This window comes from Cervus canadensis, chromosome 1 (genome assembly GCF_019320065.1).
Source record: "Cervus canadensis isolate Bull #8, Minnesota chromosome 1, ASM1932006v1, whole genome shotgun sequence".
NCBI classification, from domain to species: domain Eukaryota; kingdom Metazoa; phylum Chordata; class Mammalia; order Artiodactyla; family Cervidae; genus Cervus; species Cervus canadensis.
The window spans coordinates 52,810,525-52,825,591 of NC_057386.1; the positions used below are offsets into that span (position 1 = coordinate 52,810,525).

General features: G+C 40.5%; 1 protein-coding gene across 1 annotated transcript in view; it reads right to left on the reverse strand.

Moving 5' to 3' along the window:
• Positions 1-1,499: 1,499 nt before the first annotated feature.
• The window catches only part of ANKFN1 (ankyrin repeat and fibronectin type III domain containing 1), a 371,327-nt gene continuing 357,759 nt past the window's right edge, over positions 1,500-15,067 (reverse strand). Inside the window, exon 20 of the mRNA XM_043483529.1 lies at positions 1,500-2,269. Within this exon, the coding sequence (XP_043339464.1) occupies positions 1,500-2,269 (770 nt within the window). The remainder of the gene's footprint in view (positions 2,270-15,067) is intronic.

The following is a 15,067-nucleotide window of genomic DNA, read 5'->3' on the forward strand; positions in this document are numbered from 1 at the left end:
GCAGTATGTGAACCAGGAACTTCCAGATGTACAAGCTGGATTTAGAAAAGGCAGAGGAGCCAGAGATCAAATTGCCAACATCTGTTGGATCACAGAAAAAGCAAGGGAGTTGCAGAAAAACATCTAACTCTGCTTCATTGACTATGCTAAAGCCTTTGGCTATGCAGATCATGATAAGTTGTGGAAAGTTCTTAAAGAGATAGGAATATCAGACCACCTTACCTGCTTCCTCAGAAACCTGTATGCAGGTCAAGAAGCAACAGAACCAGACATGGAACAACTGACAAGTTCAAATTTGTGAAAGGCGTTCAAGGTTGTACATTGTCACTCTGCTTATCTAACATCTACACAGAGTATGTTATGGGAAATGCTGGGCTGGGTGAATCACAAGCTGGAATCAGGCTTGCCAAGAGAAGTATCAATAACCTCAGATATGCAGATGATACCACTCTAAAGGCAGAAAGTAAAGAGTCTCTTGATGAAGGTGAAAGACAAGAGTGAAAAAGCTGGCTTGACACCCAACATTTAAAAAACTAAGATCATGGCAACTGGTCCTATCACTTCATGGAAAATACAAGGGGAGAAAGTTGAAGCATTGACAGATTTTATTTTCTTGGGCTCTAAAATCACTGTGGATGGTGACTGCAATAATGAAATTAAAAGATGCTTGCTCCTTTGAAGGAAAGCTATGACAAACCCAGACAGGGTATTAAAAGACAGCATGATCTCTGTAGAAAAAGATCCATGTAGTCAAAGGTATGGTTTTTCTGGTAGTCATGTATAGATATGAGAGTTGGACCATAAAAAAGGCAAAGCTCTGAAGAATAGATGCTTTTGAATTGAAATGCTGGACAAGACTCTTGAGACTCTCTTGGACATCAAGGAGATCCAAACAGCCGATCCTAAAGTAAATCAACCCTGAATATTCAGTAGAAGGACTGATGCTGAAGTTGAAACTCCAATACTTTTGTCACCTGGTGTGAAAAGTGGACTCACTGGAAAAGACCCTGGTGCTGGGAAAGATTGAAGGCAAAAGGAAAAGAGGGCAGCAGAGGATGAGATGGTTAGATAGGATCACCAACTCAATGGACATGACTTTGAACAAACTCCAGGAGACGGTAGAGGTCAGAGGAGCATGGCCTGCAGCTGTCCATGGCATCACAAAAAGCTGGACACGTCTTAGAAACTAAACAACAAACCTCTGCCACAGGTACGACCAACAGGATGGTATGCTTGAACTCTTGTGTTCCAGGACTCCATGTTGACACCAAAGCTCTTCTATGTCCTTTATAGGCTGAACTGGGTATGAGACTGGCCACTCTTGCCTCCACTCCAACTCTAAAAAAGAGGACCTTGAACCTCTAACCTTTGGATTTTTAACCTTGAAAGCAGTTCAAATTGGGTGAAAACATGGGTGGAGACAGGTTGGGGTAGGCTGAAAATGCACTTTTCACTGCAGGGACTCGCAGTGAAAAGTGGACAGCCAATTGTAGACCTCTCTAAAGCATGCTGCTGAGTATCTCTGACACAGGGGAGGTGGTAGGGTCCTCTGGGCTCAACTCCGGGCCAGCAGCACTGGGCAGGCCTGAGGGGCCTACAGCGGCAGGGCTCAAGGCAGCCCAGGGTTTGGTGTCCACCAGGGCTGCAGGGTAGGCCTCCACGTAGATGTGGTGCACCGCAGGCCTAGGGTCCTTGAGGCTGCTCTCCCGCTCCTCCGGGAGGCTGGCAGCATGGGCCAGAGCCAGGCCCCGTGGCCCCTCGGGGGCAGGTCCTAGTCGCTCAGCCTCCTCAGGCTCCTGGGGCAGGCCGCAGGCCCTAGACAGGTGCTGTGTGTACACTCCCTCTGACAGCGACAGCGACTGCGTTTCGCTGTGCATGCGCAACCAGCGGTGATGGCGGCTGAAGCCGCCGTAGTGTGGCTGCTTGGCCGACTTCCGTTTTCCCAGGAAGCCCAGCGGCGGCCGTGCTCCTGGCGCCATCTTGGCGTGGTTCTTGGGTGGGAGGCCTGTGAGGGTCAGGTTGTGCAGAAGCTCGGCGCATGAGTGGTCAGTGTCTTGGCCTGGCCCCGAAGAAGGCTTCATATCGTGCACCTGCAGGACGTCGGGGGCACTGCCGCTGAGTCCGTTTCGGGACTGCTGGGCAATGTCGTGCGATGACAGGTAGACCAGGTCCAGGTCTCGGGGGCTCAGGGCGTCACTGGAGTCGTAGTCGCTGTCGGTGGGCAGGAAGACTTCTGAGCAGCCTTCTTCGTCAGAGCAAGGCTGTGAATCTGCAAAGCCAGAGACTGCACTTAGAAAAAATAGAAACTCCTAGCCAGGGCTCAAGTACTGTCCTATGTTTGAGCCCACACCCCCGTGCCTAGAAGGGCTTACACTTTGTTTAGTGGTCTCTGCTCATTTCTTGATATTTTAGAAAGTTTTGAGCAAGGGGTCCCACATTGTCGTGCTGTGTAGGACTCTATAAGTTATGTAGTAGATCCTGTTCTTAGCTAAAAGCAGGAGGGAGAGGGAGTCTGAGTGGACCAACCAGCCTTGCAGCAGCAGAGAGCAACATGCCCTCCCTTGCCCACGCCTAATTTTACTATTCACTTTTCCCTGGACTTGTGGAGAGAGGGTGAAACAGGAAATAAAGCTGGATGTCATTCGTTTATTCGTTCCCTAATTTCAGAGGTGATTTTTACAGTTGATAAAATAGCAGAAACTTAAAAGGGGAAAGAAGAGGAGGCCCTATGGTGGCAGAAGTCAGGGAAACCTGGATTCAAACCCTGGTTGTCCTCCAGATTGCCCTGTGATCTTGGGAAAGTTACTTAACCTCTTTGAGCTTTTCTTACCTGCAAAATGGGGGTGATAATAGAACTTCTTAAAGTGACTGTAAAAAAAATCGTGTATACATATAAATAGTTGACCTTGTTGTCAGTGTTTAAAAAGAGAAAAAAATTAAGGCCAAGAGAGAAAATAAAACAGAAGTAAAATCAGAGGTGAAAATCAGCCTCAAAGGGCATGCTATGCTGATCATAAGTGAACCAGAAGTTTAGTTCTGTAAATACAGTATTTGTAATTTAATGCAGTACAGAATGTTTATGTCTTTTTTCCAACCAGGTTGTACGTTTCTGTAGGACAAAAACTGTCTTAAAAGCCTTTGAATTTTCCACAGAATTCAGTCCATATTGGGTACTTAGTAAATATAAGCTAATTTTGAAAACATTCAAGTTCTTTTAAAAAGAAGAAGAAATTGCTCATTTTCAAATCTGAGCCAGTCCCATTCAAAAATCGCCATAGGATTATTTATTTATTTGGGTGCACTGGATTTTAGTTGAGGCAGGACAGATCTTTAGTTGTGGCATGCAAGATCTAGTTCCCTGACCAGGGGTCTCACTAGGGCCTGCGCTGAGTCTTAGCCACTAGACCACCAGGGAAATCCCTTCCGTGGGATTTTTAAATGGAATTTAGTAAATTGATTTTTTAAGTTTATCAGGAAAAGAAAATTTGTGAAAATAACTAAGCTTTTTTTAAGGTCCAAAAGGAAAGAGCCTGATTTATGAGGTATCAAAACATATTACAGAATTTTGGTAATTAAAACTTTGTAGAATTGATGTATAATGGACAGATGGATCTGTAAAACAGAAATATAAAGTTCAGAAACTGTCTTAATTCAGTGTGATGATTGAACATATGGTAAAGATAACATTTCAGACTAGGGGAGTGAATAGATTTTTTAGTATATAGTGTTGGTGTAAGTGGTTATCCTTTAGTAAAATAATTAGAGAATGCCCTCCCTCATCTCATATATAAAAGTAAATTCCATGTAGTTTAAATATAACAAGCAAACTCTACAAGTATTAGAAAACAGTATGTTTGTAATTTTGGATAGGAAGGTCTTTCTAAGCAAAATAAAACCCCAGAATTCAGAAAAGAAGTAACTGATAATTTGACTATATGAAAGCTTAATACTTTGAAATGATCACATAAACAAAGTAAAGGTAAGGGGTAGATTGAAAGAAAATAGTGATAATATGTATAAGAAAAGATTAATTTTACAGGCTACATAAAGATTTCCTGTAAATTAGAAGACAATCCAGATGGGCAGAAGATAGCCAACACTTCAAAGAATATTTAATACAAATGGCCAATAAGCATAATAAAGCTATTCAACCTAGGTAGACTATAATTACTAATTAGGTAGTAATTTGGGAAATGGCAGTTGAAGTAAAAACAGGGCATTTTTTTTTTTTTTTTTTTGCCCATCAGATTTGCTGAAAATAAATAGAATGATGAACTCCTGTGTTGAGAAGAATGATAATCTCTTGTGTTGGTGATATGTTGGAAGTCAGGGACCTTCATATAATGGTGGTGGGAATATAAGCTGGTCTGGCTCTTTGGATAGCAGCTTCATAGAACAGATTAAAAATGTGTATATCATTTGTCCTAGCAAGTCCTTTTTTTAGATATCTATGTTTGAGAAATTGTCACTATGTGTACATGGACGCATTTACAAATTGTTTACTGTAACATGATTTATATTAGTGAAAAACTAGAAATAACCTTGTGGTTGAGACTACTGTGAAAGGAAGACTTAGAGACACAGAAGCATTAAGAAAAGAAAAATAGTTTAAGAAAAGAAAAATACTTTACTTGGCAAAGTTCTGCAAGGGAGTCCAAATTCAGTACTGGCTTGCTGATTAAAAAATACAACAGGTATTTGAAGTAAAAACCCACAGGGTTATAAGGTTATAGTTAGTCTGTTCATGGTGGAAAATCAGACATGATTATCAGAAGAATATTGCAAGCTTCAGGGAAAAAAATTGTTTTGTTAATGGAGTGAGTAATTTACACAAATGGGATTAAGGTTTCTTCTGTTTTAGGGACTAGAACCAGATGTAATATATATTTTTTGGTTGTTTGTTTATTTCAGGGTCAGGGAGTGAAGTGTTTCTTTTCCTTTTTTTCTTTTTCCTAGCTGTAGAAGATGACATTCCTTACTCATTGGCAGGACAAGATTTCAGTTTTGTTCGCTCGCTGCTGGCTGCTGCTCAATATCCATTATCCTTTTTTAGTTACAAAATCTTAAATTTTGTTTGAGACAGCAGTGCATTCATGTAAAAGACCACTTTTTTTTTTTTTTCCAGCTTCCTTTGCAGCTAGGCATGGTCATATAATTAAATCCTGGTGAGTGAGATAGAACCGAAAGTATGGTACGAAGCTTTTGGAAGGCTGCATCCGAGGAGCTGGCTTAGCTGGGAGATAGACCATTTTGTTTTTTCTTCCAATTGCCTGTAACAAGATGTGTTGACTGGGCTCATGAGGCAACCTTGGGAAAGGAAGCCATGTTCTAGGATGTTGGAGTTGAAAAATGGGGCATGGTGTCTGAAGACCATAGCATCTATGTACTGTCCCTGATTTGTCTTATCTCTGGGCTTCTTTCACATAGGAGAGAAATAAAGTATCTTGTGTTAATGACACCCTAGTTTGGGTTTTCTCTAACACAGATCCAGACTTAATCATAACTGATGCAAACCTAAATGTTTTTTATTAGGGGAATGGTTTAAAAATTTGGGCACATCCCTACTATGGATCCAGCTACAGAGAATGAGATCAACTCATATGTTGTTCTTTAACTAATGATTAACAAAAAGGACTCCCTTATTTATTTATTTGTTTTGGTTCCACTCATCTATTTAAGGATTCCCTCAAACAAAGCCTTTTTTAGGAAGTATCTCTCAACTGTCCCAGAAAGGATTGCCCACTTGTCTGCACTTCTGAAATATTTTTTGTTTCTATTATCCTTTGGCACTTAGCCTGTATAGACTTGTATTGTTAGTTATCGTTTTAATGCAAATATAACATCCTGGTTTCCTGGTTGGACCAGAGCCCCCTTCCGGCAAAGATATTTAATTCATCCATTTGGTCAACAATGAAGATTTTGTTTTGCTTGAGCTCCTGCTCTAACAGAAACACCATGTTTAGTGGCTGACTGAATGTAAAATTAATAAGAAATGATCTGTTTCAGGGATTTTACTGTTTTAATGGAAGTGGGGCATATGCATCTATGAGACTGTGGAAGAACATACCTTTTATAAAAGAAGTTTAGCAAATAAGATGCAGGTTTATAGGAAAGAGATCATATTTTATTGGGACAGGATTGATAAAACACTATCGTCTTTATTTTTTCTCTCCATTCATTCTTCTCTGTTTTTATGTACATTAATTTATTTCCTCATCTACTTTCAAAAAATTATTTGAGGCAGAATGTACAAATGTTGAGGAGAGGATTAGAAAACAGAGAGGGAAAGGAAACAGTATAAGTAGTCCCATTTGACTATTACATGGGAATAGGAGTGGAATTTTGGGAAAATAGGGCTACAAAAGTAAGATGCCAGTATTTTCACTCTAGGAATTTAGCCTAGAAAAATTAAGGTTTATTTTCATGCAGGAACCTGTATATGAATGTTCAGCTCAGACGGTAAAGCATCTGCCTATAATGCGGGAGACCCGGGTTCAATCCCTGGGTCGGAAAGGTCCTCTGGAGAAGGAAACGGCAACCCACTCCAGTACTCTTGCCTGGAAAATCCCGTGGATGGAGGAGCCCGGTAGGCTACAGTCCATGGGGTCACAAAGAGTCGGACACGACTGAGCAACTTCACTTCACTTCACTTCTTACCAATTTTATTGGTATTAACCCCAAACTGGAAACTACCCAAATATCTTTCAATGGATGTGTGATTAAACAAATTGTGATACATCCATTCAATGAAATGCTACTCATCAATACAAATAAAGAATTCTATTTATGTAACATTCATGATGTAAGTATAGAGATGAAGAACAGATTAGTAGTAGCCAGGGTAGGGGCAGGAGTGGGGTGTGGTGGGTAAGGTATAAAGTGGGTAACAGAGGAAGTTTTGTGGAAATGGTACAATTGACTATGGTGGTGATTACCCAAGACTATACATGTGACAGATTGCACAGAGCTATGCAATTGAGCCTACACGCTTATATGCATGCACACACTACACACACACACACACATGCATGAGTATAATTGGTGAAATTTAGATGAGCAGTAGGTTGTACTAGGTTCTTGGTTTTGATATTGTGCAGGAACTGTGTAAGATGTGAGCATTGGGGAGAGCCTGGGGAAGGAGAACACGGAAATTCCTGTACATTTCTTTGCAACCTGATGCTCTTACAATTATTTTAAATAAATGGTTAAAAGAGGTTATTTTTTTTTAAAGACAGGATAGAGCCAGAGAACAGTGAATGCCTAGGTAAGGAGTTTGTACCTAATTTTGTAGCCAGTGGGTAATTATCAGAAAAATTTAAATAAATAATTAGCAAGATGAGAGCTGAAATTTATAATAATTATGTTGCAGGCAGGCAGGATGTAAGATGAATTGGATCAGGAGGAAATAACAGGGAGGCCAGCTGGGATGCTGTTGTTTTTTCCTTTAAATATTTACCTTTTTTAGGTTGTGGGGTTGAGCAAGAGTGGTGATTATGTGGAAGAAAATAGAACTCCAGGAAAGTCATTCATTTGAAGATGTTTACTGAACACCTATTTTATGATAGATGCAATGGTCTCTGCTTTCAAGCAGTTCATAGAGGGTGGATTAGACAATAAGTAAGTCAGGATATACCTAAGATTAATTTCAGAGAGTGTAAAGTTCTATGAATAAAATGAAACTGGATTTCAGCTAGAGAGTGACTTGGGAGAGAGATTCTTTAAATAAGGTAGCCAGGGGAGGAATCTCTGGAGTCTAGATGAGACTTCAATGATCAGAAGGAACCAGCTTTATAGAAATTTTAGGGAATAGTGTTCTAGGCAACTTGGAGAAGCAAGTGTGAAGGCCCTGAAATGACAAATATGTTTCTAGCCTTGGTGCCTGGAAGATAGAAATAGCATCAAACCAGAGGAGTTTAACTGCAAGAGGGTCGGGCAGTGGAAGGCATGGTAAATTTAATTTGGGGCAGATTGAACTTAAGCGGTTGGCCAAACCATCCTGGAGGGCTGGAATGGGAACATGGTGGGGTAGCAGAGTTGAGGGAAGGTGTTTGTGGGTAGAGAAGAAACTGTTGGAAAGGGAACGACTGAACATGTGAGCAATAAGTTGATGGAAATAGCAAGGAGGATCACTTGGGAGTACTGATGCCGTCATTGATCTTTAGTGAGAAGATGTAAGGACTCCTGGTTAGGGAAGAAGGCAGACATAGCTTTTCAAGTTAAGAGAACTGGATAAAGGCTTGGACTGAATGACTTTGCCTTTCTTAAAACAGTTTTTAGATAGTCCTTTTCCCTTTTTAAATTTATTAAATTAATTATTTTAATTGGAGGCTAATTACTTTACAATATTGTAGTGGTTTTTGCCAAACATCGACATGAATCGGCCACGGGTGAACCTGTGGGAACAGGAAACAGGGTCTCAGAACTCTCAGCTGTTTTTGACGGTGGTAGTGATAGGTGCCATAGGTCCTTGAGGAAGAGAGGCTCATTGAAGATTTGACACTGGACTGGAAATAAGATCCATGCAATTAACTGATAGTTGCCTTTAGTCAAACTTCCTCCTCTGTTTGATCACTGCTGTCTGTTCAGCTATCCATATATACTATTCATTTGTATCCACAATAGTAATAGTAGTACTTGATGTTTACTTAGTGGTCACTGTGAGCCAGTGATCATGCTCAGTGTTCTAGCTTTATCATATTTAATTTTTACACCAGTTCCCATTTGCAGATGTGGATACTGAAGCCTAGGCTTATTAAATTTTCCAGCTCATGTAAGCCGATAAGTGGCAGAATAGGAACCTACACGCAGATTTGTGTCACACCGAAGACCTGCTCTACTGCTGCCTACCTCAGAATCCCCATGGCTTTCTGTGGAAGCTTCCTGCGGGCTGGGACCTAGTTCATGAGACCCACTTGGTGTGATACCCACACAGTTCTGTTACGCTTTTAGTAAGGGAAACATGTTAGGTCTGTGTTAGCTTCCCGTGGCTGCTGTAACAAATGGCCACACACTGTGTGGCTTAAAACAACAGAAATGTGTTCTCTCATGGCTTTGGAAGCCCAGCGTCTGAAGCCATGGTAGTCAGCTGGGCGGCCATCCCTCTGGGGGCTCCAGGGGAAAATCTTCTTGCCTCTTACTGCTGCTGGTGGCTCTGCATGCCTTGGGCTGCATCACTCCAGTCTTTGCTTCTGCCTTCACACGGACTCTCTTCTGTGTCTTTTAAGGACACTAGTAACTGGATTTAGGGCCCACCTGGATAATCCAGGATGATCTCATCTCAAGGTTCTGAATTACATCTGTGAAGACTCTTTTTCCAAATAAGGTCACGTTTACAGGTTCTGACAGTTAGGACACAGACTTGTCTTTTGGGTGGCCACCGTTTAACCTGCTACACGTCTGATAGTAAAAATGTCTAGAAGCAAGTGCTAAGGGGGTTGTGTCGCTAAACTCTTTGCAGCCTGTAGTCAGGTCAAATGCTCTACAAGAACAGTTTGCACTTTGACCCCACAGCATACAGATAGTGAGACTTTGTTGGTTGTGGGGGACTAGTGAGTATATGAAGGTATGCTTTAAGGGCTGACATTCTGATATTTCGATTGAGCATATTTTAAGACTCGGTCTCTCAGGAAGAGCTGGTGCGGATTTCCCCAGGTTGAGTTACTTGCTCAGTTCTCTTGGCCCATAAAGCATTTTATTTAGATCTCTGTTACTGCATTTATCAAGATTTATTATAAATTATTCACTTATATTTTTATCTCATTCATTAAGTGTAAACTCCAGAGGACATGCACCATGTCTTATTCATCTCTGCTTCGTAAGTGTTGAAGAAGCCAGTCAGTGAGGGAAAGGACTAAGGAAGGAGTCAAGCAAAGGGACATATAAATCCTCTATATTTCCCAGATCTGAACATGGACATATGAATAGACCATGAGGAGTAGAGTGTGAATTCATCATCACTGTATTATTTTAAGCCTCTTGTGCTATATCTGATACATACAAGAGTCTCAATAAAGAATGCTGCATTGAATTGAAACTGAAACAGATATTGAAATCTGAAAGCTTAAAGTGTGAGATTTGATTGCCTCCTAAAAACAATACTGAAAGCAGTCTGAAAAGATCTAATTTAATCTGCCACAGAAATGTCTGAAAACAGTCAACATCATTTAACTTCATTTTATTTTTTTCATTTTGCTTCATATTTGGTGACACTTAACTTGAGTCACCACAGTTGTAGCAGAAAGAACAATTATCTGAAAATTAGACTGAAGTCCTGCCTTGCTCCTTATAGTGTATATGATGTTGAATAAATCACTTAGCCCCTTCCAACTTAGCCCCTTTATCTGTAGCATATAGGTAATCATGTTACCTATCTTCCATAGGTGATATAAGGATTAAATTAGCTTGTTAAAAATAGTTTAAGTGCCTTACAAACAGAAGGTGTTAATATTGAAATCTTTTTCACTTTTAAATAGAGAATAGCTAGAAAACATTAAGAGGTGACTCATTAAAATACAAACCAGTAATCAAAAAACCTTCAAGATTTTGCTGTGAGAATTGTATTAATAATAAAGAACAATAATGTCTTGAATGGTGTCTCGTATTAGTCTAGTACTGTATTTCTCATCCTATATTTAGCAGTGAATTTGTAAATAATGTAAATTTTTACTGTAACTCCCAAGAGTAAGGGAGATAGGAGATAAATCAAGAGAAAGAGTAAGTTATAACTGTAGTAACCCAGGAAAGAGATGAAAAAGGGCTTAAGTATGAAGTGGTAAATATTATATTGTAAGTTCATGGACCTGCACTTTGGAAACCCTGCTCTAGTGGGAATCTAAATATTTGACTTCCATGGTGGTTGTCTTATTTATTATAGGACTTAGTGGAACCTATTGCTTAGAGTGGGATACCCCTCCCAGAACAAGCTGGGAAAATCTCCAGGATGCCAGCCAGGGCACTGAGGAGAGTTTCCAGGGATTTTAGGCCACTGCCACTCCCTCCCTTCCTGGAAAAGAATGCAAAGTGCAGCTTCCATCCCCAGATCCAGGCCGTATGCTCCATTAAGCATTGCAGGCGCCTTGCCCGGTTGTTTTAATAAAGCTGGTTGTGCTCCTCAGTTTCCCTCAGAGGGCCCACGGGGCAGGCCGGCACTGGTAGGACCTTGCGTTTCCCTCTGCTGGACCCACGAGCTGTCTGATGGAGGTTCTGCCCATAGTGTTAGTGCTGGCTGAGGAAGCTTGGCTTTCTTGCCATTGTAATGGGTGTTGCAACTCCTGGTCTCTGCAGATCAGGCCAACAACAGCAGAGTAGAGTTGGTGTGGATTTTGAGGGTGTTATGGGGAGATGACATTGCAGGAAGGAATACTGATTTAAAGCTATTGCTTTTCTCTTAAAGGCAAGGGGCATGGCGGGACAGAAAGAAAGGAAAAAGAAGTAGTATTTGCCCTAAGAATCTATCTTCACATTTTTAATATATCACTGTTCAAACTGGTACTTTCTGTGTGTGTGCTTCATTGAATTTATTTCCACTGTATTTGAGTAGAATTTAGATAATTTAGAAACAAAGAATTTTAATAAATCATTAAGCCTTGGGTAGAAGCTCAGGGGTTTGTTCACCTTCTAATTTCCCATCTTCAGATTCCTGTTAATTTTTTTTTTTTTTTGAGCTGTTTAGTTTATGCCACAGTGTTCTTAATCTTGACTTCATCTGGGAAAATCTTACTAGGAAGATTTACTTTTGGAAGACCAGGATAACCTTCACATGCATCTGAAGGAAACAGCGCCTCCCCTCCCCTTTGTTGCCTCGCCCATGCATCACTAGGAGAAATAGCAGTATTGGAAAAAAAAAAATTGCTGCTGTCTGTGACCACTATACCCACAGAAAAGGAGTGGGAGAGAAAATACCTAGCCATGGACCAGTCATTCCACCCCCTGCCTTGTGCTGCCTTTTCTAGGAGCCAACTTTCCCCCTTGAGTCTTTGGGAGATGCTTAATTTTAATTGACTCAGAGGAGTTCTACTTTGTGTCTGGAAACCACACAGAAATGGGAAGTAAAAGAGTTCCACTGCCCTCCCACCCTGCCCGTCCAACCACATACACATATATACACACAAACAAATCCGAGGTACTCAACAGCCTTCAAATGGAATCTTGGGCTGGTACCAGAGTCTAGGCTTGTGACAGGCTTTGCATTTCCAGCAGGCTTCTCAGAAATTAGGTGACCCCTGCTCACACTGAATGGAACTGTGTTGTAAACTTTGACCTATGAGCAACCCAGAGGGGATGTACCTCTAAATTGGATTTTTCCCTTTTCATAAATGGTTTCCAAGCAATTAAAAATAGTCACACTAGTGGAGAGGACAGAGTATGCAGGTGCAGATTTCATTGCTCTGAAATGCTTCTGCTTTTGTGCGGGGATGCTAACTGTTTCTCCCCATTCCCAACAGCTTCCCTGTCACTGGGTTCCATTTTTCATTTGCTGCCCTCCACGTCTTTGTGTTTCGCAGCCCATGGAATCTTGGCTTCAGAGAAATAAATGGACCCAAGAGAGAGTTATATTTTAAGAAACAGAATGATGATCGCTCACATTTTAAGTTAATAATAAAATCCAAGTGTAATTGGCCAGATCTTCCCAGCAGGGAGTGTGTGTAACCCGTCATCTGGGCAACGTGAGAATTTGGCACTTACGTGGCACGGGAGAGGCCACCCGCATACAGCCAGGGGGACCTACTTAGGAGCCTGTGGCTAAGAGAAGATTAAACACTGAGCAAGTTCTGTGAGCAGAGAGGACAGACAACGGCTGTGAAGGGGGGAGTAGAATTGAAGAGTTGTTTGTAGAGTTATGTGAATTGGGGAACAGCTGAGGGTATATCTGTCCCGCCTTGTAAACGTGCCCTTTCAAGCTTACACCTCCCCAGCTACAAGATTCTGAAGAGTGTATCCTTACTGATCCCATTTTTTAACCTCCAAGTTACTCCCTGATCGATTTCTATTCGCTTTCTGTCTCCTTTCCTTCTCAAACTGCTATCATCAAGGTTACTGATGACTTTCTTGTTGAAAAGATGAAACAAAACAATAGAAGCTGTTCAATTTTATTTAACCTTTTTTTTTTAACCATCATTTGACATGTTTTAATTTTTGTGACACTGCTCTCTTTATTTTATCTTCTTCCTCTCGTCTTTACTTCTCAGTTTAAGAAGTTTTGCTGTTCTGTTCCACAGGCATCTTTCCTTCTCCTCTCGTACTCTGCCTACTCTCTCGGGAATATCAAGCATATTCAAGGGGAACATCAAGCATTTTCATAGGGAATATCAAGCATATTGATGGGGAATACCAAGCATTTTCATAGGGAATATCAAGCATTCATATGTCAACAATTATTAACTCTATATTATTAGTTCATTTATCTTTTGTTAACTTCACACCCCATGCATCCTGCTTGCTTTTCAATGTTTCTTTCTGCGTGGAATGCTCTAAAACTAACCTAAATTCACCATACCCATTTGCTCAAGCTTTTTCTCCTCCTGTCCATCTGTTTTTGGTAAATGACATCATAATGTCCTGATGCTAGAAAACTTGCTATCTTCTTTGTTAATAGCTTCCTGATTGATCTCCCTGTTTCCAACACTGGTCTCTTCAAGCAACAGACAGATTTGATTCTAAAGAATAATTCAGATTATATCAATCCTTGCTTAAAAGCATTCAATGGCTTTCCATCACAAGTAGAATAAAATTCCAGCTTCCTTCCATGCCCTGCCTGATCTGGTCCTTGCCTTTCTCTGTATTCCTTCTCTCATCACCAGCCCCTCTGTTCAATCTATTCCAATGACTTGGGCCGTCTTTTCACCCCTTGCTCACCTCGGGCCTTTTGCTGTTTTGTTGCTTGGGATGTTCTGACTCTAGATCTTTGCATAACTGGATCCTTTTTTTTTGGAGCGGGGGGGGGGGGGGGGGGGGGGGGGGGGTTCAAATGTAACCTTCACAGACAGGTCTCTGCTAATTATCCTAATGAATTCAACACTCTTTCTAGCCACCTTCATTGGTATTTTGTATTGGAATTTTCACTATCTGAAATGATCTTGTTTCTATTTTCATTGTCATCCTAGAATGTCAGCTCTCTGGGAGCATAGACTTGGCTTTGTTTATCACTATATCCTTGTTACCTTGAAGAGCTCCTGGAACATAGTGGGTGACCAATAAATGCTTTTTAAATGAAAAAAAGGATAATATGCTTAGATCTTGAGTTCAGCCAGACTGCTTACAGTTCCCTGAACTACAACACACCTGCACATTCTGCCTCCTCTGCGTATAATGCTTTCCTTTTTTTTAGTTCAAATTCTGCTTATCCTTTAGTACTTGACTTTGTCACCTCCTCCAGGAAGTTCTCTTCGATCTTATGAGTTCCTGGTTAACACCTCCATTAGATTCTATAACACCCTGTGCATATCCTTATTATATCAGTAGCACATATGCAATTAGTATGAAATTGTTTGTTAATGTATCTTGTCTCCCCCATTAATTAGCTTCTGGTAGTGATAGTGTTTTATTTGTATCCTGAGCTTACTGGGAATCTATAAAAACCTGCCTAATTATTTTGTTGAATTATTTGTTAAATGATAGAATCCTTTGGTAATATAAATAAGCTTTCCCTCAAGTTCTTACACTTGCCAAGTTTTGATTTTTAGATACTGAAGTTTTCAGAATGTACATAAACTTATAGAAAAGGTTCATATCCCCGCTAAAGTTTTCTGAAATAAAAATAACATTAAATACTATATTACATTTTATTGTCTATTATGTTCTGTGAATCTCTGACATATATTCTTATTCACAAATAACTTTTCAAGGTGTATATAGTATTATTCTCATTTTACATACAAAGAAACAGACTCAGAGGTAGTAATCTGTTCAAGCACATACAGCTAGCAAAACAAAGCTGGAATTTGAATCCAGGTCTTTGATTTCTAAGGCCAGGCTCTTTCTGCTACACCATGCTGCCCCCTATGGGACAAGTTCACATTTTAGAACTGTTTATTAAAAATATCAATTATTATCATTGTAGAAAATATAA